A 16,865-nucleotide genomic window follows, 5' to 3' on the forward strand; every position below is an offset into this window, starting at 1 on the left:
GGTGAGTAGAAGTATTGTAACTATAATATGATTTTAACAATTTTATATTTCATTAATATTACCATAAATATCTATATGAAATAGGAATGTAGGGGTGAAATTAGAATACGGTGCAATCGCAATACGACGAAACCAAGTATCATATCGTTAAAAAGTAATATAAAGTTTAAAGGAAATAGAATTGTGATCATATTATGATTTGAACAATTTTATTATTTTAATAAAAAATAATATATAATTTTAAGGAAAATAAATTATTGTAATAATAGTACGATCTTAACTATATAAAATGGAATTTTAGGGGTGAAATCGAAAATATTAAAACCAAAATATGGTGAAACCAAGTACCACTATTTTAGATTACTCGTTTTCATCTGATTGATGAATTGTTTTGATCAATGAGTTGTGAGTAATAAGAGCGGATCTAGAATGTCCTTCGTAAATGATCGTATGAACAACAATGCAAACAACCATTATGTCTCTAATAACGTCGATGAAAACACTGAGTTTATCATAAAAACTAGAGCATACAAGGACCTTTCAATGGAGTTCAATATCAAATTATGGTATCTTTAAAGTTGAGATCAAATTATTTTAATTTATAAAAAGTTTACCGGTGTAGAAAACTTTTAACCTTAGAAAAGATCCATGATCATAACTTTATAAGCTTAAAATCAAACTGTAAAACTTTGATCTCCGCATTTTGTACTCACGGAGGGTATGCTCATATCTTGCTCTGATATTATCTTTTGTTGATCGGGCTACTGGATTCTCTAAATCAAGCAAAATTATCATAAAAATATTTTTCATGTCTTCGAGGGTCATTATATCATGTCGGCAGTTATGTATTCCATATAATAAAGTATGCCTAATTGCATTTCATCGCTGAACACAATAGGATCTACGTCCCTATACATGTTCGACCATAAGCAAGTGATCAAGAATCATAACCCCGACACGGAGATAAGAAACTACTTGCCACATGAGTTATATATTGAAGAAATAATCTGTGCAAATTACAAGAATTTCACACCTTCTTTTTACAGTGTTTCTCTCAGAGATAATGCTCTCAATTAAGCTCCATGAAAAACTTTATGTGCTTATTTCTTAGAGAAGACACTGCTACAACTTGGTTTATATAACACCAAGTTACAATCTTTACTAGTCAATTCGAGGCATGGTTATCAAAGTCTAGTAAGATTGCTTCTGCATTCTTTCCCGTGAAACTTGACAAATGAGACTAGATTTTATCTTGATGTATTACTTTAAATAACCCTCCAATTTTTCATTCATGAGAATAGAATATTTCTTTTTCTTCAGAATCCAAGATGACATGCACATTTTGTCTTAGCTTTCATTTTCAAACTGAGATCTTCTATCAACTAATGTGCCTGTCAGATTTGATATATGTGCTCTGCCAAGTAAATGTTAATTGTTTTTGCTAATTTATCCATTAATAGTATAATCTTCTTAGTAGATGATGTCTTTAGGCGTTGATCGTCTATTCTTCTTAGCCGTCGATGACTCACTTCACTTAGAAAAAGTTACATGACATTTCATATTTTCAATTAACCATCATATTCTATTGATCCATTTAGGCAACTATAGCCACATAATGAATAATTACATCAATGGCTATTTATTGAGATTTACATAAAAATATTGCAAAAACTTATCAGTTGATAAGCTATTATGTCATCGGCTATCAGACAATGATAGTTAGCCGTTGACAGCTACATCTGCTTAATGAATGATTATGCTATATGTTTTGTTTATCATAAAAAAATAGAGTAATTAGTAGTTTGTAACCTACTTTTATTTTCATTTTTGCGATTTGGGTTTACATTATTTTCTCTGTCAACTTACACCCCATAAAATTAATTTCGCTTCTATTTGCACCCTATTGACGACTTTCCATCCAAGATGACCGTTAACTTTAACGGAAACGGAGGCATTTCAGTAAATTACTAATTAAAAAAGAAGAAAATAAGAGTAATTGACACTTTATAACCCATTTCTTTGGGCATTTTTTCAATTCGGGTCTATATTATGTTTTCTTGCAAGTTGTACCTTTAACTTTGAAATTCGCTTTGTTTTACACCTTGGATCGTTTTTAACTTTTATATCAGGGGTAAAATCGAAAATTTCTGGTTTTCAAGAACAAATCTCCGGATCCTTAGATTTTCCAGTCCAAACCAATAAATAAATACATGAATCGATTGCCAATAGGGCTGAGCAAAACCGAACCGAAATCGAAAAACTGAACAGAATCATACTAATTCGGTTCAGTTTGGTTCTGATTTTTCAAAAATTCGTTCTATTCGGGCCGGACTAAATAGACCGGAATAAAATTTGGTTATGTCCGCTTCTTTTAAAAAAAATTCCGGTCCGGACCGAATAGACCATAAATACTATAATTTTATATTATATATTTTACATGTATCTTAAAAATTATAATCATAATTTTTAATTTTATTTATACACTCTTAGAACTCTACATATCACATTAATTTAATTATATTTTAGATATCATATTTTTTATGTGAAATTTTTAATACAATTTTATTTTTTAAAAAAATTCGGTCCGTTCGGTCCAAAACCGGTCCGAACCGAATTATTTCGGTTCAGTTCGGTCCGGTCCAAAATACAATTTCGGTCCGGTTCGGCCTAAGAAAAAATGATAATTCAATTTTTCGGTCTATTCGATTCGGTCCGATTTTGGACTGGAAATATTCGCTTCATTAAATATTCGCTTCATTTATAATTAGATTTTTTTATCAGATCGAATCCTGGATCGAATATTTAATATGCCGATCCATATCGGCTAAAATAAAAATTAAACTCGATTCTAGGATTCTTATTTCGAATTGGGGGTTTAATTTTCGGGCATTATTCATAAAATTTGATATTACAGATAACTTTTGCTTGTTATTTGCAATCGATTCATGTATTTATTTGTAGGTTTGGATTGGGAAATCGAAGGATTCGGCGATTTGTTCTTGGAGACCGGAATTTTCGATTTTACCTCTGATATAAAAGTTAAAAACGGTCCAGGGGTGTATAACAAAGCGAAATTCAAAGTTAAAGATGCAAATTGCAAGTAAACATAATATAGACCCGAATTGGAAAAATGCCCAAAAAAATGAGTTACAAAGTGTCAATTACTCTTATTTTCTTCTATTTTAATTAGTAATTTACTGAAATTCCCCTTCCGTTAAAGTTAACGGTCATCTTGGATGAAAAGTCATCAGTGGGGTGCAAATAGAAATGAAATTAATTTTTATGGGGTGCATGTTGACAGAGAAAATAATGTAGACCCAAATCACAAAAATAAAAATAAAAGTGGGTTATAAACCGCCAATTACTCTAAAAAATACTTGTGAATCCTAATAGAAAATATATGTAAATGTAATTATAATACGATTCAAACAAGTTTATTATTTCAAATAAAAAATAATATTTAATTCAACGGAAAGTAGAAGTATGGTAATTATAATGCTATTTTAAGAATTCTATTGTTCATTAAAGACTAACATATAATTCTACGTAAAATAGAAATATAAGGGTAAAATAAAAATAAGTTACACCACAATACGATGAAACCGAAACCAAGTACCATTGAAAGATGCCGGGATGAAACAAGAATATTGTGAAAGCAAGTACCGTACGTTAAAAATAATATGAAGCTCTACGATTAATTAAAGTATTTTTAATTCTAATATGATTTGAACAATTATATTATTTTTAAAAAATTAATAAAGAACTATACAAGTAGTAGAAGTATTGTAATTATAATATAATACTAAAATTTTTATATTTCATTAAAAATAACATAAAATTCTACATGAAATCAAAATACAATGTAACCGTAATACCGTAATACCGTAATACGACGACAAAATCAAGTATCATATCTTCTAAAATTTATGTAAAGTTCTCGAGGAAATGAAATTGTGAGCATATTATGGTTTAAATAATTTTATTAAAAACTAATATAAAACTTTACGGAAAAAAAAGTATTACAATAACAATAAGATTCTAATTATTTTTATTTGAAGAGTAACATCGAATTCTATATAAAATAGAAATTCAAGGTGAAACTACTTTAAAATCAGAATATGGTGAAACCAAGCACCACTAAAAAAGGTTTTGCTTATTAATAAAATTTACTTAAAATTATATTTTGGGGTTTTTCAAAAATATCCAACTTACTGAAAGTATTTTAAAAAACCTAGTGCAACCTTATATGTAACATGAAATGTAATATTTGTAACTTTACATGCAAATTCGAACAATCTTCTCTGCAACCTCGTATGCAGTATGCAATTTTGACTGTATTTTTGAAAATATGTATATTTTTGATAAATTTTCTTATATTTTTTTTTATTTTGATTCTTAAATTTTATTATCTTATTTAAAAATAGAATGCCTTATCTTTATACAAAACTCATTTATATACTTATGGAGAAAAAACACATATCCCTTCCTTTGTGGGAAAAAATGGCACATGACTCATCTAATATTAATATCATTTATAAAATTAAAAATTACAATCCTCCCTCTCAAAGTCTCTTTTCGTAGCCAAAACCATTAGTTGCAGTTAGAGCTGTTCACGAACCGAGCTGTTCGCGAATAAGCTCAAGCTCGGCTCGGCTCGGTTCGTTTATAAACTCAAGCTCGAGCTCAAACATAAAAATATATTCGTTAAGCAAAACGAGCTCAAGCCGAGTTTAGGTATGTTCGGCTCGAGTTCGGCTCGAACTTGTTCGACTCGAGCTCGGCTCGTTAAAACTCGAAAAAATAAATAATTTCTGAATATTTTTAATTATATTTACATCACTTAATTTATATACATATACGGATATACCCATACACAGAGAGATAACGAGAGATGACGGTGTTTATAATCAAATTAAAACTAAATCTGGAACACAATCAAATCAAACAGTTATCTTCAACTACCCACTTACATATTCTTCGATCCTTGATAAAACCCCAAAGAATTATCTTCAAATACCCACTTACATATCCTTTAATTCTTGATAAAACCCCAAATCTGAAGCTGCACTTTGTTGATAAAATCCGGATATAGAATCTGCATCTGCAATTTATTGACATGACTCTCTGTATTGCGTTTAAGTTATAACATAATAAATATTTAGGCATAATTAAGATTTAGGCGGGGAAGAAAGAAGGAGAGATCAGAAGGAGAACATAGAACAGAACAGAGAGCACGCGAATTGGTAATACATGTTTAGGCTTTTGGATGACACTCCGTTGGGCTTAGATTAAATAAGTTGATAACTGGGTTGGGCTTCAATTGGTTTTTATAAAAAATACAGGCTTGAATTGGTTAGGTTTGGCCAACAAGGTTGGTTTTTTTACTTATTTGTTAACGAGCTGCTCATCTCGAACTCGGCTCGGCTCGTATGTGTTTGCGAACAGCTCGAGTTCGGCTCGTTAGTTAACGAGCTCGAGCTCGAACACCCTTTTCTGTTCGGTAAAAAAGCTCGGCTCGACTCGGTTTGTCAGAGAAAAAATGAAAGCTCGGCTCGTTTATGTTAAAACTCGACTTGACTCGGTTCGTGAACAACCCTAGTTGCAGTGCGCATCAGAAGCAAAGGAGCCTTGAGTTATTCGTATGACCAGATTGTCTCCTTTCTCTCCGATTTTTGGGAGCTTTGTTTTTTCCCCTGGAGATTGGAGAAACACAATTCTTCTTGCAGTTATCCTGCCATGCTGTCTTGTCATATATTAGCTCTATGTAAATTTTTAAGCAGATAAGAATTTCTATCAAGTAAATCAGTTTTCCAGAAAATTTATGTGTACAAAATGCTGGCTAGTTACAGATCATGAGTATACATTTCATCAACACCACATTTCAGCTTAAATCAACTATAAACGATTGACGGGACTTAAACTAAAAATGCCTAAACAAAGCACCTGTAATGATTTAACTTAAAAACATACGACAAACATGTTGATGTCTTCAAGAGTGCGAAATTTATCCATGGCGAAGACTGGGAGTGGCAAGAAGATGCTTTGCTCTTGGCATTGTCAAACCAAAAGCTTCATCCATATCAAGTTCTTCGGGTGACATGCCAAAAGGTAGCTCCCAGTTGAAGCTGTGTACCAACTGTGCTACCACTAATTTAATGTTAATTTGTCCCAAGTACATGGCTGGACAGCCTCTGCGTCCTGAACCAAATGGCATTAGTTCAAAGCTTTTTCCCCGCAGATCTATGTTACTGCCTATAAATCTCTCAGGCAGAAATTCTTCAACATTTTCAGACCAAATTCTAGGATCTCGTCCAATGCTCCAAGTATTGACAATAATGCGCGAATCCTTTTTTATGTAATATCCATCTATTACTATGTCCTCCAACGACTCGCGAGGAATTAATAGGGGGCCTACTGGATGTAGTCTCATGCTTTCCTTGACTACCATGTCTAAGTAATCTAATTTGGACAGATGTGATTCCTCCACAAATTCATAGTCTCCGATGACATTTCTAATCTCTTGTTGAACTAGTTTCATTACTCTTGGATGTCGTATAAGTTCCGACATGATCCATTCTATTGCAGTTTGGGAGGTATCAATAGCTCCAAAAATCATGTCTAATATAATTGCTTTGATACTTGATCGATCAATGTTCTGCGCTAAATGCCCATGAATACCTGTCAAATTGTTTTCTAAAGATAAAATAACATCTACAAAATCCCGATCAAGCTTTGCATTGCTTTTGTTAGCAGCTTGTATATGATCATCAACGATAGCTTCCAAAATGTTGTCTGCTGTCTTGCCTATTACTCTGAGCCGCCGAGTGAATCCCTAATCAAAGAAATAATTGTTGTTATAAGGCTCCTAAAAATGGTACATAATAAATATTTATTAAAGAAATACCTGGAGATCAAGTGCCCCTAAAAATGGTACATAATCCGCAATATTAAAGGCTCCCACAATCTCAGCCAACTCCTGTATTACCTGGCTTAGGCCAACTTTCTCATCTCTGGTTTTCCCTAACAACATTCTAAAAGTCATGTCTTCTGTCAGATGAGCAAGTTCCTCACTAACATCCACAACCTCATGCGTAGTTGCAGCTCTTTTTAGTTTATCAACCAGCACCAGCAGCGCTTCCCTTCTAAGCCCCTCCATGGAGTTAATCTTTGTGGAACTGAGAAGCTCCAACGTACAAAACTTTCTCACGCTCCGCCAATAGGCACCGTTTTCAGTGAATGCCATTGCTTTAGTGCCATACCACAAGTAGTCACTGGCCTGTGATCTAGGACGGCTTGCAAAAACAGTGTCATGGGTCTTCAAGAAGAGCTCAGCAGCAGCTGGAGAAGAGACGATAATTGTTGGGACAGAGCCAAGGCGAAGGGACATTATGGGACCATAAACTTGAGACAGCTTGTTAAGAGTACGGTGGGGGAGTTCTCCTAACATGTGTAGGTGACCGATAAGTGGTAAACCAAGAGGACCGGGTGGTCGCTTTTGTGAGGTTTTATGGATCGTGGAGGAGATGGAGGGACAGAGGCGGATGAAGCAAAACAAAGCCCCAAAGAGTAGCAAAACAATAAAAAAATCGGCGGGAGACATTGTGAAGAGAACGAATGTTTCTTGTGAAAGAAAGGGAGCCATATATTTATATATACATGCAGTCGCAGAGCCTGTGCCAGAATTCAAGTAGTTTAGTAGGGATAAAAAAATGTCTACCGATCCAGGACAAAATTTAATGATCTTTGGGTTAAGGCCAAAATTATCTGTTTTTCCAAATACAAGTAATTAAGCCGACTTTCTGAATTAAGGGGCCAACAATATCAAATTGAATACACATTTGAAGTCGAAGTAGTCTAGAATACGCATTTCAAATTTGGGTATCCACGTATCTGAAACAAGTTACACATACCTGAGAGGAGTATCACCCTGTATTTGAACTTTGAAGGAGGATATGCATATATAGTCGACGTATTTGGACCGTACTATATACACATGTTGGATATCATAAAACCAGCAAGTGTATGGAATTCACCTTGCAGGAGGCAAATGCCAATCCTCATGAGTCATGGCTATATCAAACAACTGAGAAGCTTAATCGGGTAAAACAGAAGATGGTGTTCTTCAACTCACATGAGATAGTGGTGGGGATAATACACATTTTATAATTGCAGAATTGAGCCGCTAAACATCGCTCATGAGAACATCTCCGATGTAGGGTGACAAGAGGGGTGTCATGCCATTACGTAACTTGGCACCTTGTTAGCATAAATGTTACTCCCTCCGTCCCTTTCAATTGTTTACATTTTTTAGAGAGTGTTCGACACGTATTTTAAGGTGCATATTACGTATAATTCTGTAATTTTTTTTTACAATTTTGTTTTTCTGAATAAAAATTAAAATAGTTAACTTTTATTCAGAAAAAGAAAATTGTAAAAATAAATTACATAACTATATTTTTTATGCACCTTAAAATGCGTGCCAGACACTTCCTCAGAAATGTAAACAATTGGAAGGGACGGAGGGAATATTTTAGTTTGTTCCGTCTTAAAACATGTTATATTTGTCATTCTTTCACGGGTTAATCACCTTTTAAATATCAAGTTTTGCACCAATATGATCATCTGTCATGTGATTTCAAAATATTCTTTTTGCCCATAAAGTATGAAAACCTACATTTTTAACTTTGGACCGGATAAAAAAATCGGACTGAGCAAAAAATCCGGTACAAACCGGGCGGTCCAGGATTTAAAATGTACGTTTTCAGTATTTTAGAGACAAAAACAAACATTTTAAACCACATGAATATGGGTATATTAGTACAAATCTTAAGGTTCAAGGTCATTACGCCTTCTTTCACTGTCAATAAAGAAATTTGTACTTTCCTTCGATCAAATGAAAGGACATACATGCTCACTCAAATTAGAGGGGTCTAAACGTCAATAATCAGCAGTAAGCGCAGAAACAAAATATAGATGAGGTGAACTCTAAATCCAGACACTAATAAGACACGAGCAATCGCTACATAACTATGATGCTACTGACTTTTAAAACTTGGCTGGTTGTCCTTTTTCTAGCGAAGAACTTGACATTGGATGATTAGGGATAACACAAAGAAAAATATTATGAAATGTGCTAAAGAATACCGAAAACCTAACTATTTACAATGAACAAAACTGATATGATGCATGGAAGCTGCAAAGAAAGTGAAGCCCGGATGTTAGGTTTTTTGGGTAAGAAAACATAGTCATTGACAAGTAACCAACCTAAAGAATAGGTGATAATCAAGTGTTCAAATTGTATTTTTTCGGTTCTTTCACTAATTCCACTAAACAAATTCATACTTAAGTTTGTTCACGAACCTAACCGAGCCGAGTTTTGATCGAAAAGAATCGAGTTTTTTTTCCTGAAGAACCTAGCCGAGCTTTCTTATCAAACATAAATTGTGTTCGAGCTCAACTCGTTAACTAACGAGCTGAACACGAGCTGGTTCGCGAACATAAACGAACAAAACCGAGTTAGAAAAAATTTGGTCAACCGCTATTTGATTGTGATAATAACTTATTAAATAATTTTTTTTTGAAACTTGGGTTATACCACTAAAATATATATATCTTGACATCTATAGGGTTGGATCGATCAAATTTTTTTTTTTTTTTTTTAAAATTTGAAACACCAATTCATGACTAAAAATATTCATGATATATTATAATTTTTTCGAATTTTAAACAGCGAGTTCAAGCTGAGCGAGCTCTAGCCGAACAACCCAAAACTCGGATGGAGCTCGTTTTGTTTAACGAACACATAGGTCTATTCGAGGTCGAACTCGAGTTCGTTAACAAGCCGAGCCGAACGAGCTCTTAACGAGCCGTGCTCGAGCTTGTTCACGAACAACTCTATTTGTTAACAGCCCTATTAATAGGTTTCTAACAAGTTGATTAGGTGACCTAACCTATAAATAACCGTAAGATCAGAGGTTTTAGGTTGTGGGTTCATTATTGGTAATAACTGTTTTTAGTTCCGCGTCCAAGAGCAACTCCAACAGGATACGTCGACATCAAAATATTAATATTAAATAATAATTATATAATTTAATTTAATAATTAAAATACATAATAAATAAAATTGTACTATTATTCTAATTTTTCTTTTATAATTATATGTAGTTTTCATTAAGTTAAATCTTAATAGAATAACAAAGTCAATGTTATTATGTCTCTGTTGTCCGAAAAGACATAAAAGGAATTCAATTTTATTCTTTTAATAAAAGTAAAAAAGAATTCTACGGAATATAGAAATATCGTAATTATAATATGATTCCAACAATATATTTTGTTAAAAATTAACATAGAACTCTATCTGAATAGAAATTTAGGAGTGAAACCAAAATACGGCGTAACCTTACAAAGATGAAATCAAGAACTTTATCAAGAAATAATTTAGAGTTGTACGGAAATAGAATTGTAATCATAATACGATTTGAATAAATTTATTATTTTCTAGGGGTAAAATCAAAATACAGTGTCTATAATATTTATATCGTTTTATTAAAATGGAATTCCACCGACAAATTAAAAAAATTCTAAATTAAAATATTCCAATTTAAACACATGACCTATTTACTTTATCGTAGTTTAGATTTTTCGGAAACTATTTAGTTGGGCCGATTTATGAACCTATTTATTTTAAAACAAAATGAAAAATAGGATTCAAACCAATAAAAATAATAAAAAAGTATGACTTCAAAAATTCAAAAAAAAGGGTAAAAATAATAAATGTACAATTATAAGTCATATAGAAATCAAAAAAGATAAAATTAATACATTTAGAGTTATAATATGAATCATAAAAGGTGAAATCAAAAGGTGGTGAAACCAAAAAATAATTGAAACCAAAGTAGCACTTAGAAAGAGATTTCGCTCATTAATAAAAGTTATTAATTTAATACTTTTGTTCCTTTTTTATTTGTCACACTTCAAATTGACCAATTTTTGACCAAATACTAAACATTACTCTTATATTATATAAAAAACTAAAATTATGCATGAAAGTAGATTAAATATACTTTCCAATAATGTCATTTTTTTTTATTTTGTTCAATTATAAAATATTAATAAATTTCAGTTCAAACTTTGGTAATTTTAACCGTAACAAAGTCAAATATGACAACTGAAAAGGAACCGATGGAGTATACAATATTGGATCTTAGTAGTTTAGAACATAAGTATTTTGAGTTCCAACATGTTACTTGTATTAGTTTTTTATTTGATATTATCTATACTATACTATAATAGCCGGAATAGGGTATAATTTGTAGTTTGGTTAACCCCCATTTTGGTTATCCCTTTCTATCACGACCGTCGGATCTTCTGCATCAAATAATCAGAGCCATTAGATCGCAATACTAAAAAAATACACTCCACAAGTTCCACTAGTACGGAAGACACTTTAGGAGTCGCACCTATAGTGTCGGTTGAATAGAGAACCAACACTATTTACTGCCTAATGCGTCGGTTAAATAGAGAACCGACGCATTTTTCTATTTTTCGAAGCTAAAGGCGTCGGTCGTTTCAATTAACCGACGCTGCAGAGTTAGAATAGCGTCGGTCAAGTTGAATGTCGTCGCTAGTTTGGTCTTCTGTGTCGGTTGGTCAAACGACCGACGCTGTTTGTTTTGCTATTGTGTCGGTCTTTTTTTAGCCGACGCTATTAAGATAATATACAGTGTCGGTTTTCTTTTTGACTGACGTAAGAAGAAATAATTAAAAAAAAATTAAAAACAAACGCGGGTTAACATACGCGGGTGTTCATCTCCTGCTACTATTCCACTTTAAACCTTTCATCTCCTGCTACTAAAATTTTTCTTCCAATTCTAGGGTTCGATTGTTGGCTCTGAGAAAGGGGAATCGATTGGGTTTCGATTGTGGGGTTTTGGCTGCTGCTGCTTAAACAATCGAAGAGGGTGCTGCTTAAGCATCTTCACAAAGGTAATCCACCAACTTGCTTTCACAGTTTCTATTTGCTATATACATACATACATATATATACACATGTGTATATGAATCTGTAAATTTCAGAATATGCTTTGTTTCGATTGAATTTATCCAGCATACATCATTTACTTTATGTTTATGTTCTTGAGTTTTAATTTATTATAATTTGATTGATTGATTGTATCAGTTGATTTTAGATTCAGATAAGTTTAATTTACAAAGTGACTCTGATCATTTCGTGTTTTTTCCGAAGATGTGTTCGTTGACTTCATTGTAATTGAAACATAAATAATTGACTTGATATTATAGAAATTCAGTTTACTTGTGTAGAATGTGAAAATCGAGCTCTGTGCGCAACCGTTAATTACCTGCTTTGTTTGTTTGTTCTCAATAACGTAATGTAAATATTTGTGCTCATCCTTCAATTAATGTTTGAACACTTGAAATTCATTATAGTTGCTGAGTCTAACGGCTTCTGCTGCTGCTTCACTATTTCCTCTGTGTCATTTCGTTTTATAGGTCGAATGTAAGAGTTTTCTCTAATTTATAGATTACATCATGATCAGGTCAAACATACTCATCAAGAAAAAAGTTGAGAAACTTCTACTGTGCAATTTGGAAACGTAAAACATTTTAGCATCTTTATTTATCACTTACTTTCCCGATCTAAATCTCTAACTGCTAATTTACAAAGGAAATGAGAACAGTTAAAATAAACACTAGGTTGCTGATATACAATAGTTGTTTATAGCTTTGTGACCAATAATTTGTCCATATTGGTTTCAGCACATTCATCATTCAAGCTTGTTTGCGATTATCTCTTTAAAATTGAGTCGTGCTGCCAATTAAAATTCTGCAAACTGGTTCTCAAACTCTGTTATGGTTTGCAGGAGCACTTTGTTAAAAGAAGACAACATCTTGTAGGTCCCAATAATTTATCTCTCAAGGCTTTGGAAATTTTAACTGGCTGGTATATCCTTGTTCAGGTATGGTTTGCAGGAGCGATTTGTTTTCTCTTCTGAAACTAGATAGGTTTATTATATATGCTTGTAAATGGGTGATTTCTGTTAAGTTCTGCATATTAGTTTTCTTGCCAGGCTGCATCGGTCAGGTACAATCAGCACGCTAAAATGAATCTGAAACATTACAATCAGCACGCTACTTTGTCCTGTAATTGTTAACATAACAGAAACCAATATGCTATTTTATATAGAAATATGAAGCAAATAGCTTGTTGTTCTTGCTGTTTATGCTCATCAAAATGAAAGGAGTATCATTCTCCCCATTTTTTATGATTATAACCTATTTAGGAGAATTAACAGCTCCCCCTAAATCCCTGCATACAATGTTAATATAAAATCTGCTACAAAATTAATTTAATATAATCTGAACTTCTTCCATTCATTTTTGATAGAAAGAGAACATGGATCATCTCACGTGGATGTATAAAATACCACGGGTCTCATATGCCTATGTTAATGGTGTTAATGAGTTCATTGCATGTGCGGTAGAAAATCTAAAGAAGAAACAGATCGAACATAGAAAAGAAGACAGGATCACATGTCCATGTCGTGATTGTTATAATCTGAAAAAGTATCCTAATATTGACACTGTTCGTGAGCATTTATTTCACCGTGGTTTCATGGAAGATTATACTAAGTGGATTTGGCATGGGGAGGAAATACACACTAGCAAGACTGAGATTTCTAGCAAAATTTATGAAAGTTATGGAGACAGTATGCCTCGTAATAAAGAAGATGATGCTGAAAATGATAGGGTTGAAGAGATGATCCAAGATGTTGAAGAAATCCTAGTGCACCAACCAGAAGTTCTGGAGAACTTGGTTGATGATTCTAAAAAACCTCTCTATCATGGGTGCAATGTTCAATTTACTAGGTTATCAACAACCTTGAAGTTGTGTAAACTCAAATTAAAAAATGGTTGGAGTGACAAGAGTTTCACTGAAATGCTCAAACTTTTAGCAGAAATGCTTCCTGCAAAAAATGAGCTTCCCACTTCCACATACGAGGCGAAGAAGATATTGTGTCCAATGGGTATGAATGTAAAGAAGATACATGCTTGTCCAAATGATTGTGTTCTCTTTCGTAAGGAGCATGAACATTTACACACATGTCCAAAGTGTGGAGCCTCCCGATATAAGCGGGATGGAAATAATTCTTCTATTAATGACAAGAGGCCTCCTGTCAAGGTGTTGCGCTACTTACCCATAGTGGAACGATTCAGACGTCTCTTTGCAAATTCCAATGATGCAAAGCTTGTAAGGTGGCACGTGGAAGGGAGAAAATCAGATGGAATGCTCCGACACCCGGCTGACTCTCCGCAATGGAGAACCATTGATGGTAAATTCCCAGAATTTGGAGGAGAAGTTAGAAATCTACGACTAGGGCTTTGTGCAGACGGCATGAATCCGTATCGCACTCTAAGCTCTACACATAGTACTTGGCCGGTTCTTCTAAAGATATATAACTTGCCTCCTTGGCTATGCATGAAGCGTAAGTACATCATGTTGACATTGTTAATCCCTGGTCCTAAAGAAGCTGGAAATAATATAGATGTTTATCTTCAACCACTTATTGAGGATTTAAAGTTATTGTGGGATCAAGGTGAGAAGATATATGATGCATACAGTCAGATATATTTCAATTTTCGTGCTATGATCTTCTGCACTATAAGTGACTTTCCCGGCTATGGTAACCTCTCAGGTTACACGATTAAAGAAGCTAAAGCATGTCCGATTTGTGAAGATGTTACGATTGATCTTCGTCTGAAGAACTGCAAAAAAAATGTATATATGGGTTATCGCACGTTTCTTCCACTTACTCACCCTTATCGTAAGAGGAAAAACGATTTTGATGGGACTATCGAGACTCGAGTGGCTCGTTTTCCTTTAACCGGGAAGGAGGTCTTTGAACGAGTTAAAGACATTGATGTTGTTCTTGGGAAGCTGTATAAAAAGCCAACTCCGAATAGTATTTGGAAGAAAAGATCTATATTTTGGGATCTACCATATTGGGAACACTTGCAAGTGAGACATTGCCTTGACTTTATGCATATTGAAAAAAATGTTTGTGAAAACATTATTGGGACACTATTGAATATAGCTGGTAAGATGAAGGATGGGATGAAAGCCAGGCTAGACTTGCAAGAGCTGGGTGTACGAGCTGAGTTAGCACCACAACAATCTGGTAAACGTTCGTATCTACCTCCCGCTTGTTACACTTTGTCCAGGAAAGAGAAAATAAGCTTTTGTGAGTGTTTATCAAGTGTCAAAGTTCCATCTGGATATTCCTCAAATCCAAAAAACCTCGTCTCAATGAAAGACTTGAAGCTTCTAGGTTTGAAGTCACATGATTGTCACGTGCTAATGCAACATCTTCTACCGGTTGCAATTCGAGGCATATTGTCGAGGCACGTGAGAGTGGTTATCACGAAATTGTGCTTCTTCTTTAATGCTATATGTAGCAAGGTCATCGATCCCTTGGCTTTGGATAAATTGCAAGCTGATATTATAGTCACACTTTGTGAATTTGAAATGTATTTCCTATATTCATTCTTCGACATTATGGTGTATTTAGTGACTCATCTTGTGAGAGAGATAAAAATTTGTGGTCCTTTGTATGTGCGTCAAATGTATCCTTTCGAGAAGTTTCTGTGCATTTTAAAAGCATATGTGAGAAATCGGTGTCATCCTGAAGCAAGCATAGTTGAAGGGTATTCGGTTGAAGAGACTATTGAATTTTGCACGGACTATCTAGCATCTACCGATCCAGTTGGAATTCCGAGATCTCGTCATGAAGGTAGACTTGATGGTCAGGGTATAGTATGACATAAAATGATCACTCCCGGTGCTGAAATGCTTGATAGAGCCCATCTCTTTGTTCTACAACACATGACAGAAGTTAATCCTTACTTACAAGAGCACATACTGGAGATTCGACGAAAGAATCCCTCTAAAGGTGGCAAGTGGGTTACAAATGTACATAATCGATCTTTTGTGAAATGGTTTAAAGATCGAGTGATGTCTCAATATTCAAAAAGTCCTTCAACAGTTTCCAATACTCTGAAGTGGTTAGCTTATGGCCCAAACATGCCACTGAGTTCTTTCCAAGGATATGATGTAAATGGGTACAGTTTCTACATACAACATATGGATAATAAGAGCACCGTGCAAAATAGTGGAATATCTGTAGAAGCTTTTTCAACAGAATTTGAAAGAGGCAATTCCATTGCATCACGAGATGTAAAAAAGTCTTATTATGGGGTGATTGAGGAAATCTGGGAGATTGATTACAAAGATTTCAAAGTTGCACTATTTAAATGTAAATAGTTTGATATCCGTCGTGGTGTTCGAGTGGATGAGTCAGGTTTCACTTTGGTTGACTTCAATCGGTTTGGTCATGAGGACGATCCATTTATACTTGCAACACAGGTCAAATAATTTTTTTATATTCGAGACCCGGCTGATGTGAGGTGGTCAATTGTTCTTCAAGGTAAGCGACGTATTATTGGAGTTGATAATGTCGAAGATGAGGAAGAGTATAATCAATTTGATGAGAACCCCCCTTTCTCAATTGGCCTACAAACCACATCTATAGAAGATAGTACGGATATAAGTTATGCACGCAATGACCATGACGAAGGGGTATGGATTGATCATCAATAATGATTTGAAATACCTTCATGCCAATGAAGGTAATTTTCTACCCTATAATTAAGAACAGAAGAACAGAAGAACTCTGACAAATTCATCTTCAATTTATTCATTTAGTGGACACAAAGTGTGTGCAGAAGTGTTGATTTTTTTTAAGTAATTCTACTTTAAAACGTTAAGTTCAACATTTCCAACATGCAAG

General features: G+C 33.9%; 2 protein-coding genes across 2 annotated transcripts; one reads left to right on the forward strand and one right to left on the reverse strand.

Annotated features, from left to right (window-relative positions):
- Nucleotides 1-5,793: 5,793 nt before the first annotated feature.
- On the reverse strand, nucleotides 5,794-7,773 carry LOC141710982 (cytochrome P450 CYP736A12-like). Its single transcript, XM_074513451.1, has 2 exons — nucleotides 6,905-7,773; nucleotides 5,794-6,832 (listed from the first exon to the last, which is right to left on the reverse strand). Exons 1-2 carry the CDS (start codon nucleotides 7,640-7,642, stop codon nucleotides 6,005-6,007), a joined length of 1,566 nt encoding a protein of 521 aa, XP_074369552.1. The 5' UTR covers nucleotides 7,643-7,773; the 3' UTR covers nucleotides 5,794-6,004.
- Nucleotides 7,774-13,414: 5,641 nt separating this feature from the next.
- Nucleotides 13,415-15,838, forward strand: LOC141714854 (uncharacterized). The gene has a single exon (XM_074518349.1). It carries the CDS (start codon nucleotides 13,415-13,417, stop codon nucleotides 15,836-15,838), a length of 2,424 nt encoding a protein of 807 aa, XP_074374450.1.
- The last annotated feature ends 1,027 nt before the right edge of the window (nucleotides 15,839-16,865 follow it).

The sequence above is a fragment of the Apium graveolens genome, chromosome 3 (assembly GCF_009905375.1).
Source record: "Apium graveolens cultivar Ventura chromosome 3, ASM990537v1, whole genome shotgun sequence".
NCBI classification, from domain to species: domain Eukaryota; kingdom Viridiplantae; phylum Streptophyta; class Magnoliopsida; order Apiales; family Apiaceae; genus Apium; species Apium graveolens.